This window comes from Sapajus apella, unplaced genomic scaffold (assembly GCF_009761245.1).
Source record: "Sapajus apella isolate SASKATOON/1434 unplaced genomic scaffold, GSC_monkey_1.0 scaffold2, whole genome shotgun sequence".
Taxonomy (NCBI): Eukaryota; Metazoa; Chordata; class Mammalia; order Primates; family Cebidae; genus Sapajus; species Sapajus apella.
The window spans coordinates 66,330,169-66,354,681 of record NW_022436942.1 but is presented as its reverse complement, the minus strand read 5'-3'; the positions used below and the strand labels follow the sequence as shown (position 1 = coordinate 66,354,681).

The window sequence follows — 24,513 nt, the reverse complement described above, 5'->3', positions numbered from 1 at the left end:
CCTTTTCTCCTAGTAGAGGATGAGGCTGGGCTTCAGCCAGTCTCTCATGAGCCCGGCTCAATGCCACCAGGTGTTTGACATTTCCCAACCATCCCCCGAAACAGCCGGCACCTAGGATCAGATAAAAAATATTTAGCTCCCAAGTGCAAGGGGAAATGCGCCATAAGAAGAGAGAGTAACTGGGTGGGCAGGTCCCTCTGATGGAGTCCAGCCCAGATGGACTCTGCCAAGAGCACTGGGGACCCTTGTGCCTGGTGCCCACAGCCAGGGACACTGCTGGTGTCTGTCCCAGTTGTTTGCATCACAGTGGATCTCATATACAAGCCATCTCAGTATGAGAGTGTGCACATCTGACTGTGGGCATGTGCAAGCTGAAGCAAGCCCAGGGTGGTCTTTGAGGTCCTTTGCCCTCAGGAGTCACCCATACATCTTTATCAACATTGCTCCAAATAACTGAAGGCACTGGGGCATCCCTCCGGGCCTGTGGGTGGCATACATGCATCTTCCTTTAGGCTTCCTCTCCCTGCCCCCAAGCTGGGCACCCATCACATTTGGGCTCAGTCCCCTGATGGGTCACATTAGCCTGCATCTTCAGTTGAGCTTCAGGAGACCCACCCTCACCCAGAGCCCCAGGAGAGGTCTTCCATCCTGGTACCACACCAGAGGGCCATGGCACTTCCCTAGACTGAAGGGCTCAGGATGAGTCATCCTGGCTGAGGAACAGAAAACATAGCGACTAGGAAACAGGAGTTCTAATCCTGACTCTGTTAAAATGGGGAGCTTTCCTTCACGTGTCACTCACTGGCACCTCCACCCTTCCTTATCTTTGACCATGAGCAAGTTTCCTCTCATTTCAAAGCCTCAATGTTCTCATCTCTAAAATGGGGACATAAATACTGGGTAGATCATTCAGAGATGAACATGGATGAACTTTGTGAGCTGCAGGTAGTAGAGAGGGGGCAGTCAAAGGTCTATCTCCTTGCCAGCCATCCTTAGACTGAAAAAAGGAGGAGAGCCATGTGGAATCCCTAGGCTGGCATTTCTCCATGTGCTGTCTTCCAGCCTGCCTAGATATTAGGAGGCCAGAGTAGGAAGAGGAAGGAAGTCTTTGTAGATCCAGCTCTGCAGAGACTGGTTTCCCTTTGACATTTAAGCACCTGCTAATGAGTCCCTGACTCTCCCAGCTTAGAGAGGAGAGTTAAACAGAATGCTCTGAATACCAAATAAGGTGAGATTTTTAGAAGGCTTAACAGACCAGAGATGGATTAGAGGCTACTGCTGTGCACCTTTTTGGGTAAGATGTGTTCTGGGGGTGCGGTAGGGAGGATAACAGTTTGGGAAGTCAGTTCCAGGAGCAGTTAATCTCCTGGGTGGAAGGTATTCCTGAAATCTGGCCTAATTTACTTTGTGGGGAGACTGCGTGAAGTCACAGAGGGCTTCCTGATGTCTGGTGGATAGGTTGGAGAGCCTTCCAAGCCAGCAAGGCAATGGTTAGGTCGGCACCCAGGGACCTGGGGAGCACTTTGGAGGCCATCTCTCTCTGCAGGTGGCTCTCCACTGTCTTGGTGATCTGGACACAGAATATACACAGTAGCCAAGACATTTAATCTCTCCACTTCCCTAATTTCCTCCGTCTGTAATATGGGTCACTTCGCCCCCCCTCCCCACCCTGCCCTTCAGTGGGCGAAAGACTCTTTTATTTCTTATGTCTGAAAATGAAAGGGAAGTGGCCAGGGAATCCCTTTGCTTCCCTGACACTCTCCTGTGGTATAAAGAATTCTGGATTTCCAAAGCAGTGAAAAGATGCCTTCTTGTTTTCAAAAGGCTCTGGTGTAATAGTGTCTTCCTAATAACCAACCCTTCCTAAATAACAGTGATGGCAATAGTAACAGCTGTTTACTCTATGTCATTAGTTCTAAGTGTGTTGTGCATATTATATCTCAATTAATCCTCACAGCAACCTATGAGGTGGACAATACTATTACCCTGTTTTATAGGCAGAGGCCCTGAAACCTGGCAAGATTCAAGTACTTTTCCAGGTCACACAGTTAGTAGGGAGCAGAGCTGGGATTTGACCCCAATCTTGTTTGACATCACATCCTAGTTTTCCATCTCTTTACCATCCTGAAGAAGGTCTGTCAAATTTTAGCAAGTTGGGATCCAGAGACCCCCATGCCAGCTACCTGAATTTCCCAGAAATCCTCCCAGGCCTCACAGTGGTAGTCTAAGGATTGCAAAAGCCCATGCCCCACATTCTGACAATGTCAGCTCTGCATTGCCAGGCTAGCTGGGATGGTACATGACCTCAGCAGCTTGGGCTTTTTACTAGCAAGAAGCAAGCAGAGCAACTGTTCATCAACTCCCTTTGCTGGGGGCAGACGAAGAACAGCCTGGAACCAGCTGCAAGTGTCTCTGAAGTCCTATCATGTCTTTGTGCTGGAGCTTCACAAAAATGAGGTAAATGTCACCAGGCATCAGCTTAGAGGCAGCCGTGGAAGAGTTCTCCTTGGTTTGAAAGAAGCCACCACCCCCTGGGTAATTAGGCCAAGCTCCACTGCATTAAAGATGCTGGTGAGGGGGAAAGGCAGTGAGCTGGAAGCTGTTAACAGCTACCTAGCTACCTATAATCAGAGAAAGATTGAATTACACAAAGAGCCTAACTGTCCAAAGAGAATTTAAACCAGCTATTTTTAGGCATTACCAAAGGCTCCTATGGGCTGTTGGAAATTCAAATCGCTTGAATTGGGTGTTTCTTGGAGTGAACTGGGGAGCTTCCATTAGGAAGAAGCTACTCTGTAACAGGCACTGTGCTTGGTGCTCTCTAGACTTTATCTCACTTGGTGGCCACAGAAATTGTGAAAGATTGGCATTGTCTTTATTTTATAGATGAGGCACCTGATGCCTGGAAAGAACAAGTGGCTTGGCCTAAGTCAATACAGCTGTTCAGTGAGAGAGTTGGGACAGAAACACTGTATGCCTGATTCTAAAACCTGCATTGTTCCCATGGTGCTGTCCATGGGAGAGAATAGGTTTGCTCTCCCACATTTGGCTTTCAGGCAAATGGGACTCTTTGCTGATCATCTGAGGGTTCCCCTCAGCAGAAGTAGTTGAAATGGAGTATCAGTGAACATAAAGCAAAGCACTGCACAAAATTCTTCTAACTTTGGGAGACAAAAAATTGCCAGAATTAACAACAGCACACAAAATTCACCATGTAAATTGTGTACCATAAATAAGGTATCTATTTTTTCAGTGATAGTGTAAGCTTCATAATGTCTTAAGCTAGGAAGGAAAAAACAGGAGGAAAAAAGTACAGATCCCTAGGAGAGGCTGGTTTGCCATCAGTGGGGTTTTAGGCAGCGCTAAAGGGTGGTCAGCACCATGGACAGCCACCCATAGGCTTGAGGAGCCACGTTCAGTGTATTTCTGATGAACTTTGTAACTCCAATCTTGCAAGAATCTTTCAGGCAAATGAAATTTCTTGCAACAGCCCATAAAGCCATAATGTTCTCAAGTCACCAGCAGGTCTGTACCCCTGGGAGGAGAGCTACGCTTGCCGACACATTTAGCAAACTGCTGTGAAAAATGTAATCTGACCAAGAAGGAAGTCCATTTCTCCGTTCTTTTGTAACAGGGGCAAAGAGTCCACGTGCCTGAGAGTCTGTGTCAAGGCAGAATAGCAGGGTGCCTGCAGACATTTGCTCTGCTAAACTCTTAATGCTCTCACTATTATGGGAGCATTCCATCACCTCAGAAACACGTAGGCTGGCACCCTGTGCGAGGCAGATGCCCCACCAGAGTGGTGCTTGGGAGATAATAAGCTTCCTTTAGATCTCTCCAGTCATTAAGAGTTCTGTGCCACTGCTCAGGAAAACACAATTAGGACACAGTGTTAATACCAACTAACGACTCTACAAATGAAATCTGGTTTCCACCATAGCTGTTTGCTGGAGCATTCGCTCATTTCTCTTGCCTGATGTAATACATGCCAGAGTTGTGTGCCAGTGACTTGGAAGACATCCCTTTCTGACTTGTGTACAAAGCAAATCCTAGGCACAATCCTAGGAAATCGAAGGTGCCACTGAGTCAGAGCAGAGACATTGCAGATTTCTTATTGCCTAGAGTCTGGAAACAAGGTGGAAGGAGGGATCAGGGGACAGGGAAGGAAGGAGATGAGCTGGAGACAAGGAATTCCCCCCAAAGAGAAAAGATGGGGTTCTGTATCAGATTTCAAGGTCAGGGTGTCTACAATGCTGTAGCAAGTGGGTACCCTAACTGGGATTCAGGGACCTGGGTTCCAGCCCATGCTTAGTCCCTAAGAGGCACAGTAGCCTTGGAGAAAACATGCCTGCCAATCATTTTCTGTAATAGGCACCCGGATTTTGTGCACTCTTCTCTTTGCCTACTTTCTCTCCCACTCCTTGGTGATTTGTCTTGAATCTGGGTATCCTCCCCTTCACCAGGCAACAACCTATGCATCTTTCAGGGCTCTCATCAAATGTCCCCTCCTTTATCGAGCTGCCCCCTCCTATATGGAGCTTCCCCCAGTGCCGTTTAATTTAGCCATTTCTATTCTTTGAGCCTCAGTTTTTACAAATGTAAAATGCAGACATCAGTGAGAAAGGTGTTTCCAATATAGATTCAACACATGACCTTTGCTGACTCTGTACTTTTGAGCATGAGTTAGAACACATGGCTGTCCCTTTCACCTGGAATCCTCTTAGAATGAAATTCAGCTCAAAAGTTACTCCCTTGGCTCTTGAAGACAGAGCCCCCATAGCCCTCTGGGTCTCTGTTCAACCAATCCTACTGGTTTCAAGTCTGCACAAAATTATCCTTCTAACACATGGTTGAACCAATCCCATTAGTATCAGGTCTGTTGCCCCATGAGATGGCAAGCTCCCTGAGGTCAGGCATTGTGTTTTACTAACCACTGAGCCTCTCCATACCTCATCAAGTGTTTTGGTTCGGTGAACGGTCCCAGTGCTCTCTTTGTATACCATGTTGCCAACTGGATTTGAAACATGTCCTCTTGAACATAATACAAAAATTCTATTCTCAGATGGTACAAAGCACCACCCAAATAATTGTGCCACACAGAAGGGGGCAGGTGAGGGGTGCAGTAGTATTCTTGCCTGCAGCGTCCCCCACCCAGCTTGCCCGTGGTCAGTGAAAGTGTTATTGTATAATACAAGGTGATCACAGCAGTGTGTGTGTGTCTGAATGGGTGTGTGTGTGTGTGAATGGGTGTGTGTGTGTGTGTGTGTGTGTGTGTATGTGTGTGAGAGAGAGAGAGAAAGGGGGATAAAGAGGGGGAGGAAAGTGGGGGAGAGAAAGAAGAAGAAAGAGGTGGAGAGAAGGAGAGGGGGGCAAGAGGAGAGAAAGATATTGAGAGAGAGCGTGTCCAGATTATTCAGCCAACCTGAACATTAACCAAAAGGAGGTCTGGCTAGTGTCTGGCTAATGATAAACACAATCCAATTCTTGTTATCTATCTCAGCTTCATACACTAGGATGTATTAGTGGCATCAGCTTTCCCTCTAAATATCCCTGACTTTAAGGTCATCTCTTCAGATGGTCCAAATGTCGCTATCAAAATAACATAAATATTGACATAAAGGTGATTGATTATGAAGCTGATAAATCTTCCACTAAGTTAAAAACTCATAACATTAGCAGCCAAACCAGAAACCCACACTATGGACAGTCTCTGGCCTGTATTTCACGTACTACCTCTGCCCTCTGCCCTCTGCCCTCCTAGGCCTTCATATCTGAACTGAGGTGGCTATGGGGATGTGGAAGTTGCAGTCCATTTGGAAAAACCAGCTAGTCTGCAAATTGACAGCATGTTTGACCCTACTGCACAGCAAAGCTTGAATGGAGCTTCAGAAATATGGGATTTGAGGCTGGGCCTGATGGCTCATGCCTGTAACCCAAGCACTTTGGGAGGCTGAAGTGGGTGGATCACAAGGTCGGGAGTTTGAGACCAGCCTAGCCAACATAGTGAAACCCCATCTCTACTAAAAATACAAAAAATTAGCCAGGTGTGGTGGTGGGCACCTGTAATCCCAGATACTCATGAGGCTGAGGCAGGAGAATTGCTTGAACACAGGATGCAGAGGTTGCAGTGAGCTGAGATCACTGCACTCCTGCCTGTGCGACAGTGTGAGACTCCGCTCTCTCAGAGAGAGAGAGAGAGATGAAATTCTCTTGGTAGAGGCCTTTGCATTCCATGTCGCACTCTCTCTGTGTGTGTGTGTGTGTGTGTATATATATATATATGTATATTTGTGTGTGTGTGTGTATATATATATATATATATATATGGAGAGAGAGAGAGAGATGGAGTCAAGCAGACTCATTGTTTGCTTGAAAATGTGTTCAGTGTTTCAAGCAAACAAACAATGAGTTTCTATAAACGATGAAATTCACATGGAAGAGGCCTTTCTCTGCAAACAGACTGGCTGTTAACTTTCTGCTAAAGCCACCCGAGTGGGCAGGACTACATTCTGGATGAGATCCACAGAGGCTCAAAGTGTGGTTTGTGGACCAGCATCCTGGCATCACCTGGGAGCTCCTTAAAAATGCGGCATCTCACTGGACCTGCTGAATTAGAATCAGCATTTTTACGAGATCTCCTAGGGGAACTCTGAGGCACATGCAAATCTGGAAGCACTGGCCAGAGGGCTAGAGAAGCAGTTGTGGATTTCTGCTTCTGTCTCTGGACTGCACGGGAGGCCTAACCTCCGGAAAGGTCAGTCCCCCCATCTTTCATCAAGCCCATTAGCTCTTCTCACAGGTCTTAAGGTCATTCGGAATTAGACAATGTGACCTTGGACTGGTTGGGGATAATGAACGACAGTAACGACCTGAAAAGGCTGTAGGGAAGTTAAGTGAAATCAGGTCTGTAATTGGCTTAGGACAGTGCCTGGGGTGCAGCAGATTATTGATACATAGTTATTAGCCGTTATTAAACATTCTTCTCCAGTCCCCAGGAGGGGATAATAATGGGACAATGCCCACAGACAAAGAGCCATCTCTGTCCTCTTATTCACCCCCTCCTTCTATTGGTTTGGAAACTGGAGAGATTTTCCAACAAGACTCCAACCAGAAGCATGAATAAGCCAGAATGAATTCTCTCTTTGAAAGCATCAAAGGCTACAGAGTTGGTTTAAATTCTCTGCTGCTTACAAGCTTTGTGACATTGAGAACTCAGTTTCCTCATCTGTAAAATGGGAATAAGTAAACAATAGTACCTGTGTCAAGGGTCATTGTGAAGATTAGATGTGCTATTCTATATGAGGCATGGAGAAAAGGACAAAGTGTTTGCTATTGTCATTACCATCATCATCACCGTTAGAGACAATCTGCTCTGCGAAAATCAGGATGGGAAGGCAAGGCCCAGGCTCCAACTCAGTTTCAGAAGGAGGAAGACTGGTGAGAATGAGGGATGCACTGGTACCAGAGGCAGCTCAGCGTAGTGGGAGGGAGAGAGAATCACGTGCGGGACTATTCAAAGGAGCTGGGGCAGAGGGCTCCGCGAGGGACTGGGAGAGGTGAGGCTGGGGCAGGATGGTGGTGGCCTTGGAGTGATGGGGAGCCATGGAGGGTGCAGGGCGGACATGTGGTACTCTTAACTCTGGTGAGCAAGGACTGCAGCCGAGGGAGGAGCAGCAGAGAGGGGCAGGGCAGACTCACGTACACCTGCGGGCTGACTCCTGGGCCAGCTGCAGCCGGTAGACGGAGAGGTGGTTGGCGCCGCCGCACACGCTGCCTCTCTCGCCCTTGCACTCCATGTCGCACTCTGCCTCGCTCACGTTCACCGCCTGGATCTTGTGGCCACAGTAGCACTCGGCGCCGAACTCCAGCCCGGCATACAGGTAACCCCTGGGGGAGGCTGCTGTCAAGCAGGGTGGCTGCCACCATGGAGACCCCAAGACAGGGAAACTCAATGTGGAGACCTGGGGGATGGGAGGGCTCTGGGGACCAGGAGATCCCAAGGGAAATGGGGAGACTGCCGATGGGAGGTGGAGGCAACTGGGAGGACCCCAGGGGACAGGAGAGACCTCAGGGGACAGGAGACCTATCCATTATGGAGACCTGGGGGATGAGGGCTTTCAGGAGACAGGGGGCCCCAAAGAAATGAGATTAGGGAGGTAGCACACAGGAAACCCTGGAAAGAGGGCAGGGGAGACCCTGAGGTGGGCAGGGAGACTCTCAGATCTGTGAGACAGGCATGCTCCATGGGGCAGGGGGATATGGGTCTGGGATAAGGAGACCCCAAAAGGAGTCAGGGAGGCTACAGAGTTAGCCTTGCAGGGGAGCAGTATGGAGGCAGGAAAGCCAAGAAAGAATATAGGTAGGCCCCTAGAGGACAGGGCGACCCAGAGAGGGGACAGGAACACCCAGGGACCATCCACCATCCTTCATCTCCACCTTTCTACACCTACCCACAAAGACACACCATGTCCATATTCACACTCTCCTGTACACGCCTGCACTTGGAGATACACACACATCCCAGATCCTGTGGCCTCCCATACCACACTCTCTTTCTTGCTCTTCCCTGTCTGGAAACCTGAGACATTCATCTCTCCAGAGTGCAGCTCCTTTATCCCTGGAAACATCACCCAGGAATGGTGCCTCCTTGTCCCATGAGAGGAGCTAGGGTGAGGGAAGGAGGCACAGGGCGCTCCTCAAGGAGGCAGGGACTCTCACACCCCTTTGCGGGAGGACAAAAATGGGCTCACACATTCAGCCAAGGAAAATTCCTCAAACTAAAAATCCAGGCACTGCAAGCTTTTCAAGTTTTTTTTTGAAATTTTTCGTAGTGATGGAATCCTTTACTGAAATGGGCTCTTAGTGTCTACCCCACTCTGTAAACAAATGAAAAGAGCATTGCTTGCTCTGGCTCCAGGAGTAGGAAAAACAAAGTCTGAGACGGAGGAGAACTGAGGTGCAGGGGAACCCATAAAAGAGGCTTGAGGGAGTACTTTTGCTCTTCTGCCATGGGAGGACACAGCAGCAAGACACCATCTTTGAAGCAGAGAGTGGGCACTCACCAGATACCAAATCTATTGGCACCTTGATCTTGAACTTCCCAGCCTCTAGGACTGCAAGCAATAAATTTCTGTTGCATATAAATTACCCAGTCTAAGGCATTTTGTTTAACATCCCAAACAGACTAAGATGCCCACCAGCCTTCTGCTGGAGGATGCTGAAGGCCAATTCTGCTGAAGTCATGGGCTTTCTGATCTTTAAGCACGCTGAATTGAGTCCTCCTCAAGGCCTTTGTCCTGGCTGTTTCTCTGCCTGAAGCACTCTTCCTCTGCTGTTTGCATGGTTGGCTTCTTTTTACCTTCCAGGTCTGGGCTCAGTCATCTTCCTAGAGAATCCTTCACTGACTGTCTCACCGAATGTTACCTTTCTCGCTGGGCACTATCCCATCACTCCGTTTTAGTTTCTTCCGGCTCTCATCACTTTTGAAATGATCTTAGTGATTTCTAATGTATTTTGTAAATTGCCTGCCTTTTTCTCTAGAATATAGTCTCCAGGAGGGCGGTGACCCTGTGGTCTTGCCCAGCTATCCTGGGACAATGCCTGGCATATGACAGATGATTAATACACATTCACGGAATGAATGTAGACCCCTTCCTTGATAGACGCCTTGAAGCGGCTCCCCATTGCCCTCCAGGTCAAATCTGGATGCTGTAGTTGGCTCTCAAGGCCCTGTTTCACTGGGCTTTTGGCACCTCTGTGGCTTTCCATGCTGACACTCCCTTTGTACCTTCTGAGCACTCCCATGCTGCCTACCTGAGGATCCTGAGTGAGTATATTTCAGGAGTCCTGGCCTTTGAGCATGCTGTTACTTCTGCCCTACCTAAAAAACTCCTACTCATCCTTCAAAACCCAGCTTATGGTCTCACCTCGATAACTCTTCCTGTACCCTCTTCGTGGAGCCCTCCATCCCTTCCATCTTCTTGACTTTTCTGCACTTTGCAAAGCACATCCCCCCCAGCACCCATTATCTATAATGTCTCTGTACCTTGGTTTCCTCATCTGCGGAATGTGGCTCATAACATTGCTACCTCATAGGGGTCTTGTGAAGTTGAGGAGTTAATATTTGCAAAATGCTGACAGTGCCTGGCACAGAACAAGTGCTTTTTAACTATTGTAAGCTATTGTTATTCTACTGCCCACACCTATTATTCATGCCTCTATCTCCCCGTCCAGATGGGAAACCCCCTGAGGACAGGGCTGTGGGTGGCTCATCTCTGCATCTCCAGCACCTGGAATCAGGTCCAGCACCCATGGGCAGTCAGCAAATATTTGCTGAACCCAACTGAATTACATGAGTAGCTCTGACTCATCTTGGCTGTTATCTTTCTCTGAGAAGTATTTCCTTTCACCCCAGGCAGCTTAGCCCTAGTCTGCTTGTCTAACTGTCTGTGATTCTTCCATCTTATCTGACTGTGTTATCCCTCTCTGTTTACATATTTGTCTCCCCTTGCAGGCTGTAAGCTCTTTAAGGCCAGGGGCTGTGTGGACTCCACCTCTGTTTCCTCTGCTCCCCTGCCCCCAAGTTTGACAGATAACTTATTGACTTCATATTACCAAAGACTTGGAATCCTTTTCAAGTTGGAGTGGGTCCTGGGCTCAGGATTTTAATAGAGGGCTCCCCAGGCAGTTGATTATAAAGGGGACAGTGTTTCCTAATCAAGAACAGCAGGAAGAGTCTCTCAGTGGCCACCCACTTGCCCATTTCCACACCAGGCATGCAGCTGAGGTTGGCAGAACTTGTGACCATCAGAGGCAGCTGGCTGGAGCCTGGAGGTAAGCATATGAGAGCCTCTTCATGAGCTACTCCAAGGTCAAGGGGCCCAAGAAAGAAGGAGAGAAGCTCAGCTCAACCCCATGGTGCCCCCAGGGGTTTTGTCCCTGTTCACCAGGCCTCTGGGGACTTGTCCACTCTCAAAATGTCAACTCCCTCCCCCTACTCCCAGTGCATGTCTAAAAATCATCATCATCTTAGATTGGAAAATACTGTCTGAACAGGCGAGTGTCTCTCTCTCGGAGAAAAATAAGGAGTTTATATTTTGACAAACCATTAGATGCCCCCACCTTACCCTTCATGTGGACATCTTACAAGCTTCATGCTTACAGCCCTCATCTGCACACACATGCGCACACCTAATGATGCATTTCTAAGTCGTGTGCAATTCTTCACAGCCTTGCATGCTCTCAACACAGTGTTGAACATTCAACAAATGCAATCAGACACCTACACACACAAGCACAATTCTGGGTCCTTTTACACATTTTTACAAAGACTCCTGCATATACGGCCACTATTATTTGAAGATCATTGCATGTTGGCATTAAGCTCACAAACACAACTAGCTGACTCTGTACCCTGTATGCTCCAAAATTGTTCCTAGACACAATGTGACACAGTTGCAGTCACAAACTCTCATAGACCAACTCTCAAACAGTCCCCAGTTGTGTGCATGTGCACAGTCACACAATGCACACACACACAACACACACACACCCTTGCATCACCCTTTCCTTGTGGTCACATGCTCACCGTTCAACACACCCTCCCATAGCAGGGCAAAGAATACCACAGGCAGCAATCTGAGAAGGAAGGGCCTGAAATGGACAAGTCTGGGGTGCTGGGACCCTACCGTTCAGCACAGTTGTCCTGGCAACGGAAGATGGTCATCTTTTTGTAGTCAAAAAAGGACACTCCTCGAAGGGCCCGACTCTGGGTGTCGTCCAGGTAGCAGCCGATGTACTTGGCTTTGGGGAAAGGAAAAAGTCAGAGGTGGCTGGGGACAAAGCTGTAAGGGTTAAAGGAGGAAACCTCACCAATATGTCTCTGGTTATGTGACCCTGTTGACCTTTGAATGTCAAGCCCTTCCTTTGGGCAGAAATGAGAGACTGAAAGTCATTTGTCTTGGCAGAACCTGGTCTAATCAGGGCAGTTGAGACCAACACAGAGGAGGGACCCTTCTGTGGGCTGCAGCCAAGCCCTTGAGGTCACCTGGTGACAGCTGAACATCCAGGAACCCAAGCCAAGGCCACTCCTTAAGCACCAAATAGAGCTTCCCCTTTCTTGCATTCAGACAGCTCTAAAAGGCTCAACATTTGACAACGTGTTACCATTTCTACAAGCTGCCTTAAGACATTTATTTTTCCCTGGAAAGCACCCTGGACTTGGCTATCTTAAGGTCTAGGTCCTCATTTCATTTTGGTTACTTCCTAGCATGGACCTGTTAAGTCTAAGCCAGTTAACCCCTCAGAGACCTAGTTTTACTTGAATCAGGAACAAAAATAACAATCTAGTGAGGTTAAAATAGAATGATTTATGTAAAAGTTTCTATCATAGTGCCTTGCATATGATAGGCATCAAATTAAGGTGAGTAGAGTAAGAAACTGACCATTCACAGTGCTGTGGAAAGTACTTTACAGTTTGCCTCTATTGTAGGGCAAGGTGAATGTTTCCATTCAAAGGAAAATTTTAAACGATGTAAAATAACCATCCAATTATAAAGCATGCACTTAGTTTTCTTAAAGTAGTCAACATTTTCCTATGCTTTATGGTAAATAGTAACTCCCATACATGAAAACAGCTGTTTATAGTGTCTTTAAACTCACAGTTTATAATGTCTTTTCCCATATGTTTTAGAAATTATTACTATTATTTGGACATTCACTTTGGTAAGTGCATTATATATATATATTGTCTCCTTGCATCCTTACAATGATCCTATGAGAATATTATTACCATTTTATACAGAAGAGAAAATGGCCCAGAGAAGTTAAGTCACTTGCTCAAAGTAACACAGCTCATATGTGTGGATTCAGAATTGAAGCCAAGTGACCTGGCTCCAGAGGCTGTGTTCTGAACTGCTTACTTTTTGAGTCAGAGGATCTTTGTAATGCCCCCACGTGAAGTGGAGAACATTGACATTGTCATGCTCTTATCTTAGATGATTTAACAGAGGTCCAGAAAGGTGCAGTGGCCTCCCTAAGGCCTACAGCTAATTGTTCACAGAATGAAGGTTTAAATCCAGGCCCATGAGACCCCCAAATCACTTACTAGAGATCAGACAGAGGATCCAGCCAGCACTTGGAATTAAGTGTCCCTTATAGGGAATGATTGAAGAAAACACTAAATTCCACTTAATCACTTCCTTGGCTAGGCAGCTATCTCGTTTAAATTGTGAGCTTCTTTCCCTGCTTACTTGTGGTAGAGAGCATGATCTAGCAGAGAACGCAGGTTCATTACTGAGCAATCGCACCCCTAGATGGGGCTCTGCTGAGTGCACTGTATTTTCAGCCTCGCTGGAGACGTGTCTTGACCTGATCACTTTGAATTTCCTTCATAAAACAGAGGTGATTTGCTCGACTAAGAACAGTCCACCTTTAAAAGAAACATTGCCTCCCTGGAGCAGGCACGCCAGACACTGACAGCCCCAGAGAAGCCCAGGTCTTGTCTCTGTGGTTGTTCAACAGCGCGTGCCCCTCCCACCACAGATGGAGTCATAGCCCTTGACTTGGGGCACAAATGCTATTCATACCTGAGCTGGGAGAGGGCACTTTGTGGCCATGTGGGCAAGGGCTGCACACTAACTTCAGTTCAGTCTTCCCTAGAGGACTGAGTGTCTAACATGTACCGTAGGATAGGCAGGAGGGAAAAATAGGAGCTGAAGGGAGAAGGAGAAGGAAGAAAAGGAGATATGGTGGAGTGGGGAAAGGGAAGGGAAGAGAGGAAAACGTTGGTTTATTTTGATAGTCTGAGGTCATGTCATCAGATCAACAGATGTGTGTGTGTGTGTGTGTGTGTGTGTGTGTGTGTGTGTGTGTGTGAGAGAGAGAGAGAGAGAGAGAGAGGAGGCAGAAACAGAGGAGACAAAACTATCATGTTTTGAACACCTACTATGTGCTATCTACTTTACTATGCGCCATGTCTCCTTTTTAAAAAATTCAGTCTTCACAAACTTCTTATGAACCCATGTAGTTTGATGACATGACACAATGTATTTTCTTCTTTAGTGTAAGCTGTTTCAAGCTGGATTTTTGTCCCTTGGTGCCATGGGAAGTGGGGGTGGGGGGCAAACTATTACATTGATAATCAAGCCTAGCAACTTGCACCCCACAGTGAGGGTCTCTGGCCAAATCCATGCCCAGCTCTGTCTATTCAAAGCTGCCCCTTCCTATGTGCCACACTGAGTCCAAGCTTGGGAGGAGGTGTCTCCCCAGAGAGACCTGCCCAGGAGTAGGGTGGAGCTGGGAAGTAGGGCGGTTCCTTGGGAGAAGATCTGGGATTTTTACCATAGTTCCATCTTCCCCAAAGCTTAGGCTTTTAGTTATTTATTTTTAAGCTTTATTTTAAGTGCTGGGTACATGTGCAGGTTTGTTATATAGGTAAACTCATGTCGCAGGGTTTGTTGTGCAGATGGTTTTATCACCCAGGTATTAAGCGTAATGCCCAACAGTTATTTCTTTCCTCCTCTTCTCCCTCCTCCCACCCTGCACCTTCAAGTAGTTCCCAGTGTCTGTAGTTCCCCTCCTTGTGTCCATGTGTTCTCACCAGTTGGCTCCCTCTAATAAGTGAGAACATGCGGTATTTGTTTTTTTGTTCTTGCATTAGTTTGCTAAGAATAATGGCTTTCAGCTCCACCCATGCTCCTGCAAGAAGCATGATCTTCTTTTTTTATAAACTGGGGCTTTTAAATAGTGCTCTATCCCCTTCTTCACCCTCCCACCGGACCAGGCATCAGGCTGAGATGTCCCATACAACAGGTGCTCAAAGACTTGTTGAATGAATGAATGACCCTCTGTTTCCTTATCTGTCAACAGGAGGGAGAGGAAGATACATGGTCCTTTGTTAATGCTTTTGGAAAACGCAGGCATGTTATGCATCATGGCCCGATTAATGGGCTGAGCTGTATGGATCAGGATATCAATATTGAGTCAGTTTCCTTCCTGCCCTGGGCAAGATCTGGTGACTCCATCCCATGGACCTTTGGTGCAGGCTGCATGAAGACCGTGGTCCCTGTCCCCAGAGTTAGTGTGGTTACTGCCAGCCTTTTAAAATCCTCTCTAGCCATTCCTCTGGGCTCCTCCACCTTCAAATCCTGCTGTGGTAGCAGAATCTCTTGGAGACAGGAGGTCAGATATGTAAAACATGGACAAAATCACAGACCATTTGAGGGTGGATTAATGGCCAAGTTCACATAATCTATCAGCTCGTCTCCAGAGCCATCCGAAGAGTGCTGAAATGGCAAAGTCACCCCAGCTGCTATTTATCTCCAGAACAGAAACCAACATCTAAAAAGAACCCTCCTGGTGGAGCTTTTTTTCCTTTACTTTTTTCTTTTACTACAATTAATCTTTTCCTGAAATTTTGCTCTCTTCGATAAAGGTGATTTGTTAACAGGGTAGCTAAATATGAACTAATCTGTATGCCTTTGATTTATAGTTTGTGAACAGATTCACGAACAGGAGGCCTCACGCTGTACTGGAGTCAACCAGATCTAGGTTTGAATCCCACATATGATGCTGCAATAGCCTCAAATATTATTCAAGCTCTTGGAGGAGCAGTTCTCCACCCGAAAAGTGAGAGCAAAAATTCTACTAGGGTTGTTAGACTGAATTGTGTGCCCTGTCTCCCCCCACCCAAAGTGACATGTTAGTCTTAACTCCCAATTCCTTAGAATGTGGCCTTATTTGGAAATAGAGTCATTGCAGATGGAATTACATTATGAAGCTAAACTGGAGTAGGTTGGGTCCCAATCCAATGTGACTGGGGTCCTTGTCAGAAGATGGCTATATGAAGGCACAGAGGCAGCTGAAGGCTATGTGAAGACACAGACACAAAGGAGATGGTCATGTGAAAACGGAAGCAGAGGTTGGGGTGATGTGGCTGCAAGCCAGGGGGTGCCGAGGATGGCCGGGAACACCAGAAGCCGGGAGAAAGGCACGGAACAGAGTCTCCCCTTGAGCCTTTGAGAGCTCTGCCAACACCCTGACTTCAGACTTCTGGCCTCCAGAACTGTGAGAGAATGGAGATCTGTTGTTCAAGCCACCCAGTGTATGATACTTTGTTATTGCAGCCTGAGAAAGCTAATACAAAAGTATTGTTGAGAGTGACCTAAGTAACATTAATTTGGGGCATTGAGCCTAGCACAGAGTCTGGCACAGAAGGAAGACACAAAAAATAATTTTTCTCCTTCTGGGGATTCTCTGGAACCCTGGAAGGTGGTCCCTCCGGAAGACCACCCAGTGCTGCCCAGGTTTCCTTGCATTGGTGGCGGAACTTCCTGCTCATATCTAGGCTTTCCTGGGGCAGGAGGGATGACCACTCAGTTTGGCCAAGGTGTAAGGATCCTACAAACTAAACTCACCCCTCTTCTTCCCCAGGAAGCCAGCTGTGATACCCCATGACCGAAGGGGGTCCCTCCTTTGGGGTCCCTCAAAACTTTTCTAGATTTTCTTAGTATTGTCCATTATTTTTTAAAATTAGAAATAATTTTGACTTATTGTGGAAGAATTTTTAATAAATGAAAAGATATTATAATGGGGAAAAGCACAGCTTTTTTCCTCTGAGGAATATTCACAACCTGTGCTTGAATCATTCCTGTGTCTCCACCTCCCAGCAAAGATCTGGACACGTAGTAGGTGTTTGATAAATATGGAATGAATGAATGAATGAATGAATGAACAAATAGAGTTAGAAATCGTATATTTTAAGAAAGAGGTAGTATAAGTAAGTCCAGTGGTTAAGAATAAGGGCTTTGGACTCTGATCAAATTGGGCTGGAGTCAGCTCTGCCTCCTAGCAGCTGTGTGATACTGGGCAAATAATTGAACCTCTCTGAGCCTCTGTTTCTTCATCTGTGAAATGACACTTGATATTTTTACCTGATATGAAGCTGAAAGGAGAATATGGACAAACAGTCCCTGACACAGAGCACCTCAGTAACCTGCAGCCCTTGCATCTTCAGCTGGAGAAGATGAGGAGTGGATGCCCCTGCTGTCCTTCCAAAAAATGCAGACTAAATCTTTTCATGGCCACCTTCACACTCAGCCCAAGCCTGTCTGTAATCTCATGGAAATAGAAGCAGAACAGCTTTTGAAGTCAAAGTGGGTTTGGCTTCTGGCTCTGCCCCAGACTAGCTGTGTCACATTACCTCTATTTCTCCACTTTCTCCTGCAAAATTACAGTATAAATAATAATGCCTGGCCTGTATTAAGGTGGTGTGCCAGCTTATTATCATAATAATAGTCCAGGCGTGGTGGCTCACACCTGTAATCCCAGCACTTTGGGAGGCCAAGGCGGGAGAATCACCTGAGGTTGGGAGTTCGAGACCAGCCTGACCGACATGGAGAAACCCCGTCTCTACTAAAAAATACAAAATTAGCTGGACATGGTGGTGTGTGCCTGTGATCCCAGCTACTTGGGAGACTGAGGCAGGAGAATTGCTTGAACCAGGGAGGTGGATGTTGCAGTGAGCCAAGATCATGCCACTGCACTACAGCCTGGACAACAAGTGTGAAACTCCATCTCAAAATAATAATAATAATAATAGCTGGCATGTACTTTCTGTGCACTGAGAAGTGATGTGATGGAGTGGTTAAGGTTCAGGTGTAAGACACAACACCTGGTTTACTTACTAGTGTGCTCCCTCCTCCAGCTGAGTAATCTTGGGCAAGTTACTTAACTTCTTTGTGCCTGAGTTTCCTTCCTATAAGATGGAGTTAATAACAGTGTCTATGTTATTTCATTATTATGAAGATTATGTGATGTAATAGATGTAAATGCTTTGAATAGCACCTGGTACTCAGAGAGCACACACTGGATTCACCTTATGTAATCATTCTGATGGTGACATCACCTGATGTTAAGTACTTTTTATCCTAAAGACAAAACTGAGTGTCAGAAAGGTGAAGCGGCCTGCCCAAGGCTGCACAGCCAGCAAGTTGCAGAACTGCGATCTGAACCCTGATTTGGCTGCTCAAAGTGCAGGCTCTCACATGGCCATGTGAATCCAGAGAGTCCTAGGTAAATGACTGGTACATGGTAGGTGCCAGTTGCACCAAGGAATTCAGACTCCTGCCCAGCCTCAGCCCAGCCTGAGTGCAGCTCTTCCCTCCCACCCCCAGGCCATGATGGGCTCTGAACCCTCTACAGCTTGAGTCCTGGATCGCTGCATCAAGCAGAGCCCTCGCCAACTTTGGAGAAAACCAAATGTGCTTAGCATCAGGTCGGAGAAGCGTCTCGTTTTTATTAGTGTGAATCTAATATGTTGTCTTTCCTTGCTGAACTCTGAATAAGTTAATCAAGGACAGGATGGATTTGTGTTTTCTTAATAACACTGCCTGATTCCAAAGGCTGTCTGCTGAGAGCCCTGGGCTCAGGGCTATGCTGTTATTTTCTCTTCCTTCTCTCTGCACTTCCAAAAAATGGAATATATGATTGCTGGGCAAGGCATGGTGGGGGTGCAATTAGCATGGCATAGAAGAATGCTCACAAGCTTTGGAATTAAAGAGACCTTGTCTTAAACTTCAGTTCCTCCACTAGTGACCTGTATAATGCAGGGTAAGTGATTTCTTTCTGGATCTCAGTTTTGCTATCTGTGAAATGGCATAACAATCCCTAATTTAGTGAGTTGTGGTAATTAAATGAGGCTATGAAATGCATAACATGGTCTAGCCTGTAATGATCATTCAGTAGATATTAGCTAATATTACTACAAATAAGGACAGCAACTATTAAGTGACCTATTATTATGAGCCAGAGGATAGGATAAGCATGTTACATATATCATTTCATTCAAACAATACATGAAAAGCAAATAGACAAGTGGTTGGTGTGAAGTAGGTACTCAAGAAATGGTAATTATTATTAGCAGTATTGATGGCAGTATTTCATTCTCACAACAAATGAGAGATGTTGTTGTTTCTGCATCATCTACACCACAAGGAATTAATATTCTAATAGCGGGCATGGACAAACATACACAATTGCCATTCATATAAGGGCCATGCCGGGGAGCATAGTGGAGGAGCATTTGATCAAACCTGTAAGGGGATCAGGGACAATTTCTTGAAGATTAGCAAAGTTAGGATTTGGAGGAAGAGTAGAGCTAACCCTGTAGAGGTACTCCAGGCAGAGGGATAGTCATTCATTCATTTATTCATCCAATCATTCACCCATTCAACAAATAGGTGTTAAGAAACAGCTCTGAGCCAGGTGCTGTCCTGGGTGCTGATAGAACACAGACCCGCAGGACAGGCAACAGCCTTGCCCTCGTGGCGCTGACAGTCCGGTAGAAGAGGCTGACCTTCAACAAAGAGGCAAACACATAAATGAGACACTTTCTGATGGTGATGTTATGATGAAAATAGAGTCAGGGAATGTGGTTGTGACTGGGTAGGAAGTCAGGTTATTTGAGTAGGGATGTTCTGGGATGGTCTCTATGGAAAGGCAATGTTTGCTTGAAGACTTGAAAGAAAGGAAGAAGGGAGCTAGGCAAAGATCTGGGGAGAGCTCATCCCAGATAAAAGGCACTACATATACAGAGATCTTAAGGTAAAACAGGCTTAGTGTGTTCAATGAACTGCAAGGACAGTGGGGCAGAGCATGGCGAAGGCAGTGGTGTTACAAGATGAGGTTGGAGAGTTGGACTATGCGAGGGGTCTGGAATTTGTCCTAAGCATGATAGGGAGCATATCTCAAGGTGTAGGGTGACGAGAACTTTGGAGCTTTCAAAGGCCAAAATGGAGTTGGAGTGGCTGAGGTGCAGCACCTCACACCTCACCTATACCTATAATCTCCCTAGCATGCTATAAGATGATCTCCCTTCCCCAGGGAGATCCCAGGAGCACTTTCTGAGCACCTCTAAGCACCTACTTGGTGCTAGGCTTTCATGACCCCTGTCTCATTGAGCTCTCAGGAGCAGCCAGTAAAATCCCCATTTTACAGATTTCAAAACTGAGGCCTGAGAAGGTAAAACCATTTGCCTGGGCCACATGGATGGTGGGACTGGAGCTGGAATATAAATCCACATCCCTGTCCATTCTGCTACCTCCAACACCTCCTTTGCCTCCCTGTGAATGTTGGGTTCTTGAAGAAGCACAAGTCTAGGAAATTCCTGAGGGCAGATTTTATCTAGAAGACTCAGATTCTATCTAGAAGACTCTATCCTAGGCCAGGTGGGGGAAGGACTGGGGCAGGAGAATGTGCTCCAAGATGAATCCCTTCCATTAATCCTGCTTCCTTCCATGGTAGGAGAAGAGTTTTTTTTATGAGTTGAATCACAGTAGAACACAAAGGCTAGTGAAGTTTTCCATCTGCCTTGATTGGTGGTTTATTCTCCCAAACCATCTGGCCCAGATTTCCAAAATGTCCATTTGTGTTAATCTCATGAATTGTAGGGGTTGTGGGTTCCTCCCTATCATGGTGGTTGGATGAGTAGATTCCAGTGGACTCTGGGGGACCGCCTTAGAGAACTGGGCATTCAGGCCAGATGGATCAGATCTAAACTCTGTTCCTGCCACTGCACAGCTTTGGACAAGTGTCTTCCCTTCTTCGAGCCTCAGTTTCCACATCTGTTAACTGGGCACAGGATCATAGAGGCCTTGTTTAAGCCCATGAGGTGTAGTGAAAATCAAATAAAGTAATGCACTCACGAAGAAAAGCCTTTTTAGATTATAAACAGCAGAGAAAATGCAATGAAATCTATCCATGGCAATGATATCCCCTGAGAACCATCACCAAGGGACCCAGCAAGGTGGACTGAGAGACAGTCTGGTGGAGCAGAAGCTCTGCCACTTAGCTATGAAATGTTGTGCTCTTGGTACCCGGTCCCTCAGTTTCCTCATCTTTAAAATGGGAATAAATAACGTCTATCACCTAGAGTTGTGGTGACATTTCTATATATGTAAACTACTTGGAAACAGTACTTGGTGCTTAGTAAGTACCCAGTAAATGCTGACTGTTTTTATTTACACATCTATTTAACAAGGACTGTGAAATGCTGCAGGGGAGAGGCAGACTTTGACCTCTGATCGATGTGGAGTCCAAATCCAAACTTGCCTGGCGACAAGCTGTGTGACCTTGGGCTAGTTGCTTCATCTCTCTGAGCTTCCATTTTCTCCTCTGTGCAATGCAGATGATATTGGGATGTACTGTCTATTCATAGCTACAACTATATGACAGCTGGTTCCTATTAAATACGGAAAACTGACAACTCTTACTGTATTATTAGTGTCTCCTCCCTTCTCCCCGGCCACTCAGTGTCCAGAATTTCCTCGCTCTTACCTCGCTCTTCCTCCTTCTCCCGGACGACCCTCCCCTTGAGGGCTCGGCTCCAGGCTCCACCGTAGTCGCCAAGCTTGGCTCTCTCATTCCCATCCTTGCCCTTGAACCAGGGTCCGTACCTGCGAGCCATGCTTGAGGCTTCACCTGTGTCCCGGAAGCCTCTGCCCAGATGCATGTCGCCCAGGAAGGGCAGCTCAGCACCCTCAGCCAGGCCTCCTGCGGCGGCGGGGTTCGCCTGGTTCTCCGAGACGGCGGGCTGGCCCACAAAGCCAGAGTGAAGGAAGACGAGGCTCCCGGCAGTCAGGTAGAGTGCCAGGAAGGTAAAGAAGCGCACAGGTTTCCGGCGGAAGTACCGCTGGAATTTGAACCAGAGCTTGGCCATAGCGGGATCATTCCGGACTGGCTCTCTGGGGCTTGGCTGGGGTGCTTGGGAGGGGATGGAAGGGGCTTGGTTTCCCAAGCTTTTTTTAGGGATGGAACACTTGGGGGTCCTCAGTCTCACTCTTCCTGAAAAAGTAACCGCCAAGGCCAGAAGGGGAGGGCAAGTTCAAAGCTTGGCTGAGGCCATGAGGAAGGACGGAGCTTACCTGCCCTCCCAAAGTCAAGGTGAGCTTCTTTGGGCCAAGAAAGGGGTTTTGAGGCTCAGGACACACATGAGTCGGTCCCATTTTCCTACATATTGCTCTTCACTTCAGAGTGTTCCCAAAGAACGGTGAGAATAGCAGTTGGAGTTTTCTGAGGCTCACTAGCAGCTGCAGCTCACTTCTTGCCCTTCCTCTGCTTCTCAGACCAATGGATCTGGGTTCTTTCATCGGGGTCCTTGTTTCTGGCCTCTTCCCCCGCTGAAGACCAAGGCCTTTCTACCTCATGGGAACAGAAGCTGACAGGCTTCCATCCAGTCAGGCATCAGGACTCAGTGCCGCTACCTGCAAAACAGCAGAGACACAGGCATGAGAAGCCCCTTCACCAAAGCACAGAACCCACAGGCTTCTTAAGGATCCTGGAGGGAAATGCAGAGGCCCAGAGAGGGGAGGAAACCACCAATGGCACAAAAGGGCTTAAGAGCAGTGCTGGATAAAGAGCATCCTTGCGTCTTCTAGAACACTGCCTTTTTCTTGAAACCAAACTGGGAGTGTGGGGGCCTGGATCCTAGTGGGCCCTAGTTTGGTGACACACTTTGTCCTGGACAAGCTATGGGCTAGTGGTTTGCTTTGCTCCATATTTCCTATACGTTTATCAAATATACATTGATCCATGGATTACCTCAAGTCCAAAAAGTACTTCCAAGGTCCTTGCTGAACTACCTGCTGAACCTGGGCGATTTTGAACCAGACCAGATTCAGTCATTTTATTTTTCCCAACAAATATTCAGCGAGACCCACTTTGTGTGAGGCACTGTCCTAGGTGCTAGAAATAAAGCTGCAAGCAGGAGAGACAAAATCCCCTCTTTCATAGCACTTACATTCTAGTGGGAGAAATATAATCCATAGCCCGTCTCCTCTCTCCAAAGAAGAAAAGGACAAAGAGGGAGAGTAGGGATATTTTGCAGAGTATTTGTTCATTCAGTGTTTATTGAGTGTCTACCATGTGCTCAGCTTTGTGCCCAGCCGTCTACACTTATTGTCTCATTTATTCCTCCCAACATTCCTATGGGAGGTAACTATTTCCCTGCTTTACAGATGTGGAAACTGAGGTCACACAGCTGGTGAGTGATGGAGCTGGGATTTGAACCCAGGACAGTCCAAATTGCAAATCACAGCTCTTAACCAGTGCCTCTTTGGCTCTGCCTCTTTCCCACAGTCTAGACATCACTTGAGAACTCAGAGACAGCTCCCAAAACAGTAGCCCATCCTCACTGCCACCCAGTTACCAACATGGCTTACTCTTTGTCAGGGTCTCTCAGGTCTGGGTCTGAGAAACAACTGATTCAGAACCACCTGAGAGCCTGGTGAATATAGATCCCTAACCTTTCTAACCAGAATGGTTGAGGGGGAAACCTACAGCTGTAACAAGGTGCTCTCAGATAGCAGTAATGAGCACAGAGGGTTGACAGCTACAGCTTTATGAGTAAATGTTCAGGATTATCAGTCAAGAGGAAAAATAGAACGTAAATTAGAAAACAGAAAACTCCATTTAGGCGATGTTTTTTCATATTACCACCAGCAGGGGGCCCCATGACCATCTTAGGCAACGCCTAAGATTCTGTAGTCAGCCAATGGAAGAAATGAATTATAACAGCCTCTGCTAATCCAGACAGTAGCATGGGCATTTAACTGTGATTTGATGCAGAGTCTGCCACCCCATTTGTTCAAGAACTAAGTACTGAGTACATACTACGCACCAGTCACCTTTGTAGGCACTTGGAATAAGTGAACAAAACACAAAAATTCATGCCTATGTAAAGTCAAACTATCTATCCATCTATCCATCCATCTGTCTGTCATCTGGCAGCCCACATACACATCCATTCATTAGGCCAACTATCTATCCATCGCCCATCCTTTCAGTTCACCTATCCATCCATTCATTAAGCCAACCATCCATCCATCCATCCACCCATCCATCCATCCGTCATCCAGCAGTCCACCTACCCGCCCATTCATTAAGCCATCCATCTATCCGTCTGTCATCCAGCAGTCCACCTTCCCATCCATTAATTAAGCCATCCATCCATTCACCCACCCATTCATCCACCCATCCATCCATCCATTTGTCTTCCAGCAGCTCACCTACCCATCTATTCATTAAGGCATCCATCCACCTACCATTAATCTATTCATTAATCCATCTATCCATCTGAACTGTAGCAGCCCATCCATCCATCTGCCTCACTGTCCACCATTCAATTATCCACTCATTCTTCCTTTATTTAAAAACATTTGCTGATCACCTACTATGTGTGTGCTTGAGATGCAGGAATAAATAATTCACAGTCCCTGCTTTCAGAGACTTCAGAGTCAACTGAGGGAGAAAGCAATGTAAACAATCACTATGCTAGATAGACAATTATAAATTCCATAGTAGATGTGTGTACAAGATCAGATAAGCAATCAATATTAATTTAAACATTAATAATGTTTATTGAGCACTTAATACATGCCAGACATCCTTTTACACAAATACATACTCCGATTTAAACAATTCTATGAGGGATACATGCATCTATTTTTACACAAGAGG

General features: G+C 46.6%; 1 protein-coding gene across 5 annotated transcripts in view; it reads right to left on the bottom strand.

Annotated features, from left to right (window-relative positions):
- The window catches only part of WSCD2 (WSC domain containing 2), a 122,524-nt gene that overhangs the window by 35,040 nt on the left and 62,971 nt on the right, over positions 1 to 24,513 (bottom strand). For 4 of the 5 annotated variants that reach the window (XM_032300314.1, XM_032300320.1, XM_032300299.1 and 1 more), the window contains exons 2-4: positions 21,334 to 22,259; positions 11,688 to 11,802; positions 7,703 to 7,887 (exon numbers count right to left, since the gene is read on the bottom strand). In XM_032300314.1, coding sequence (XP_032156205.1) covers positions 7,703 to 7,887; positions 11,688 to 11,802; positions 21,334 to 21,715 — 682 coding nt within the window. In that variant the 5' untranslated portion in view covers positions 21,716 to 22,259. The remainder of the gene's footprint in view (positions 1 to 7,702; positions 7,888 to 11,687; positions 11,803 to 21,333; positions 22,260 to 24,513) is intronic. The other variant, XM_032300328.1, reaches the window with a different exon arrangement.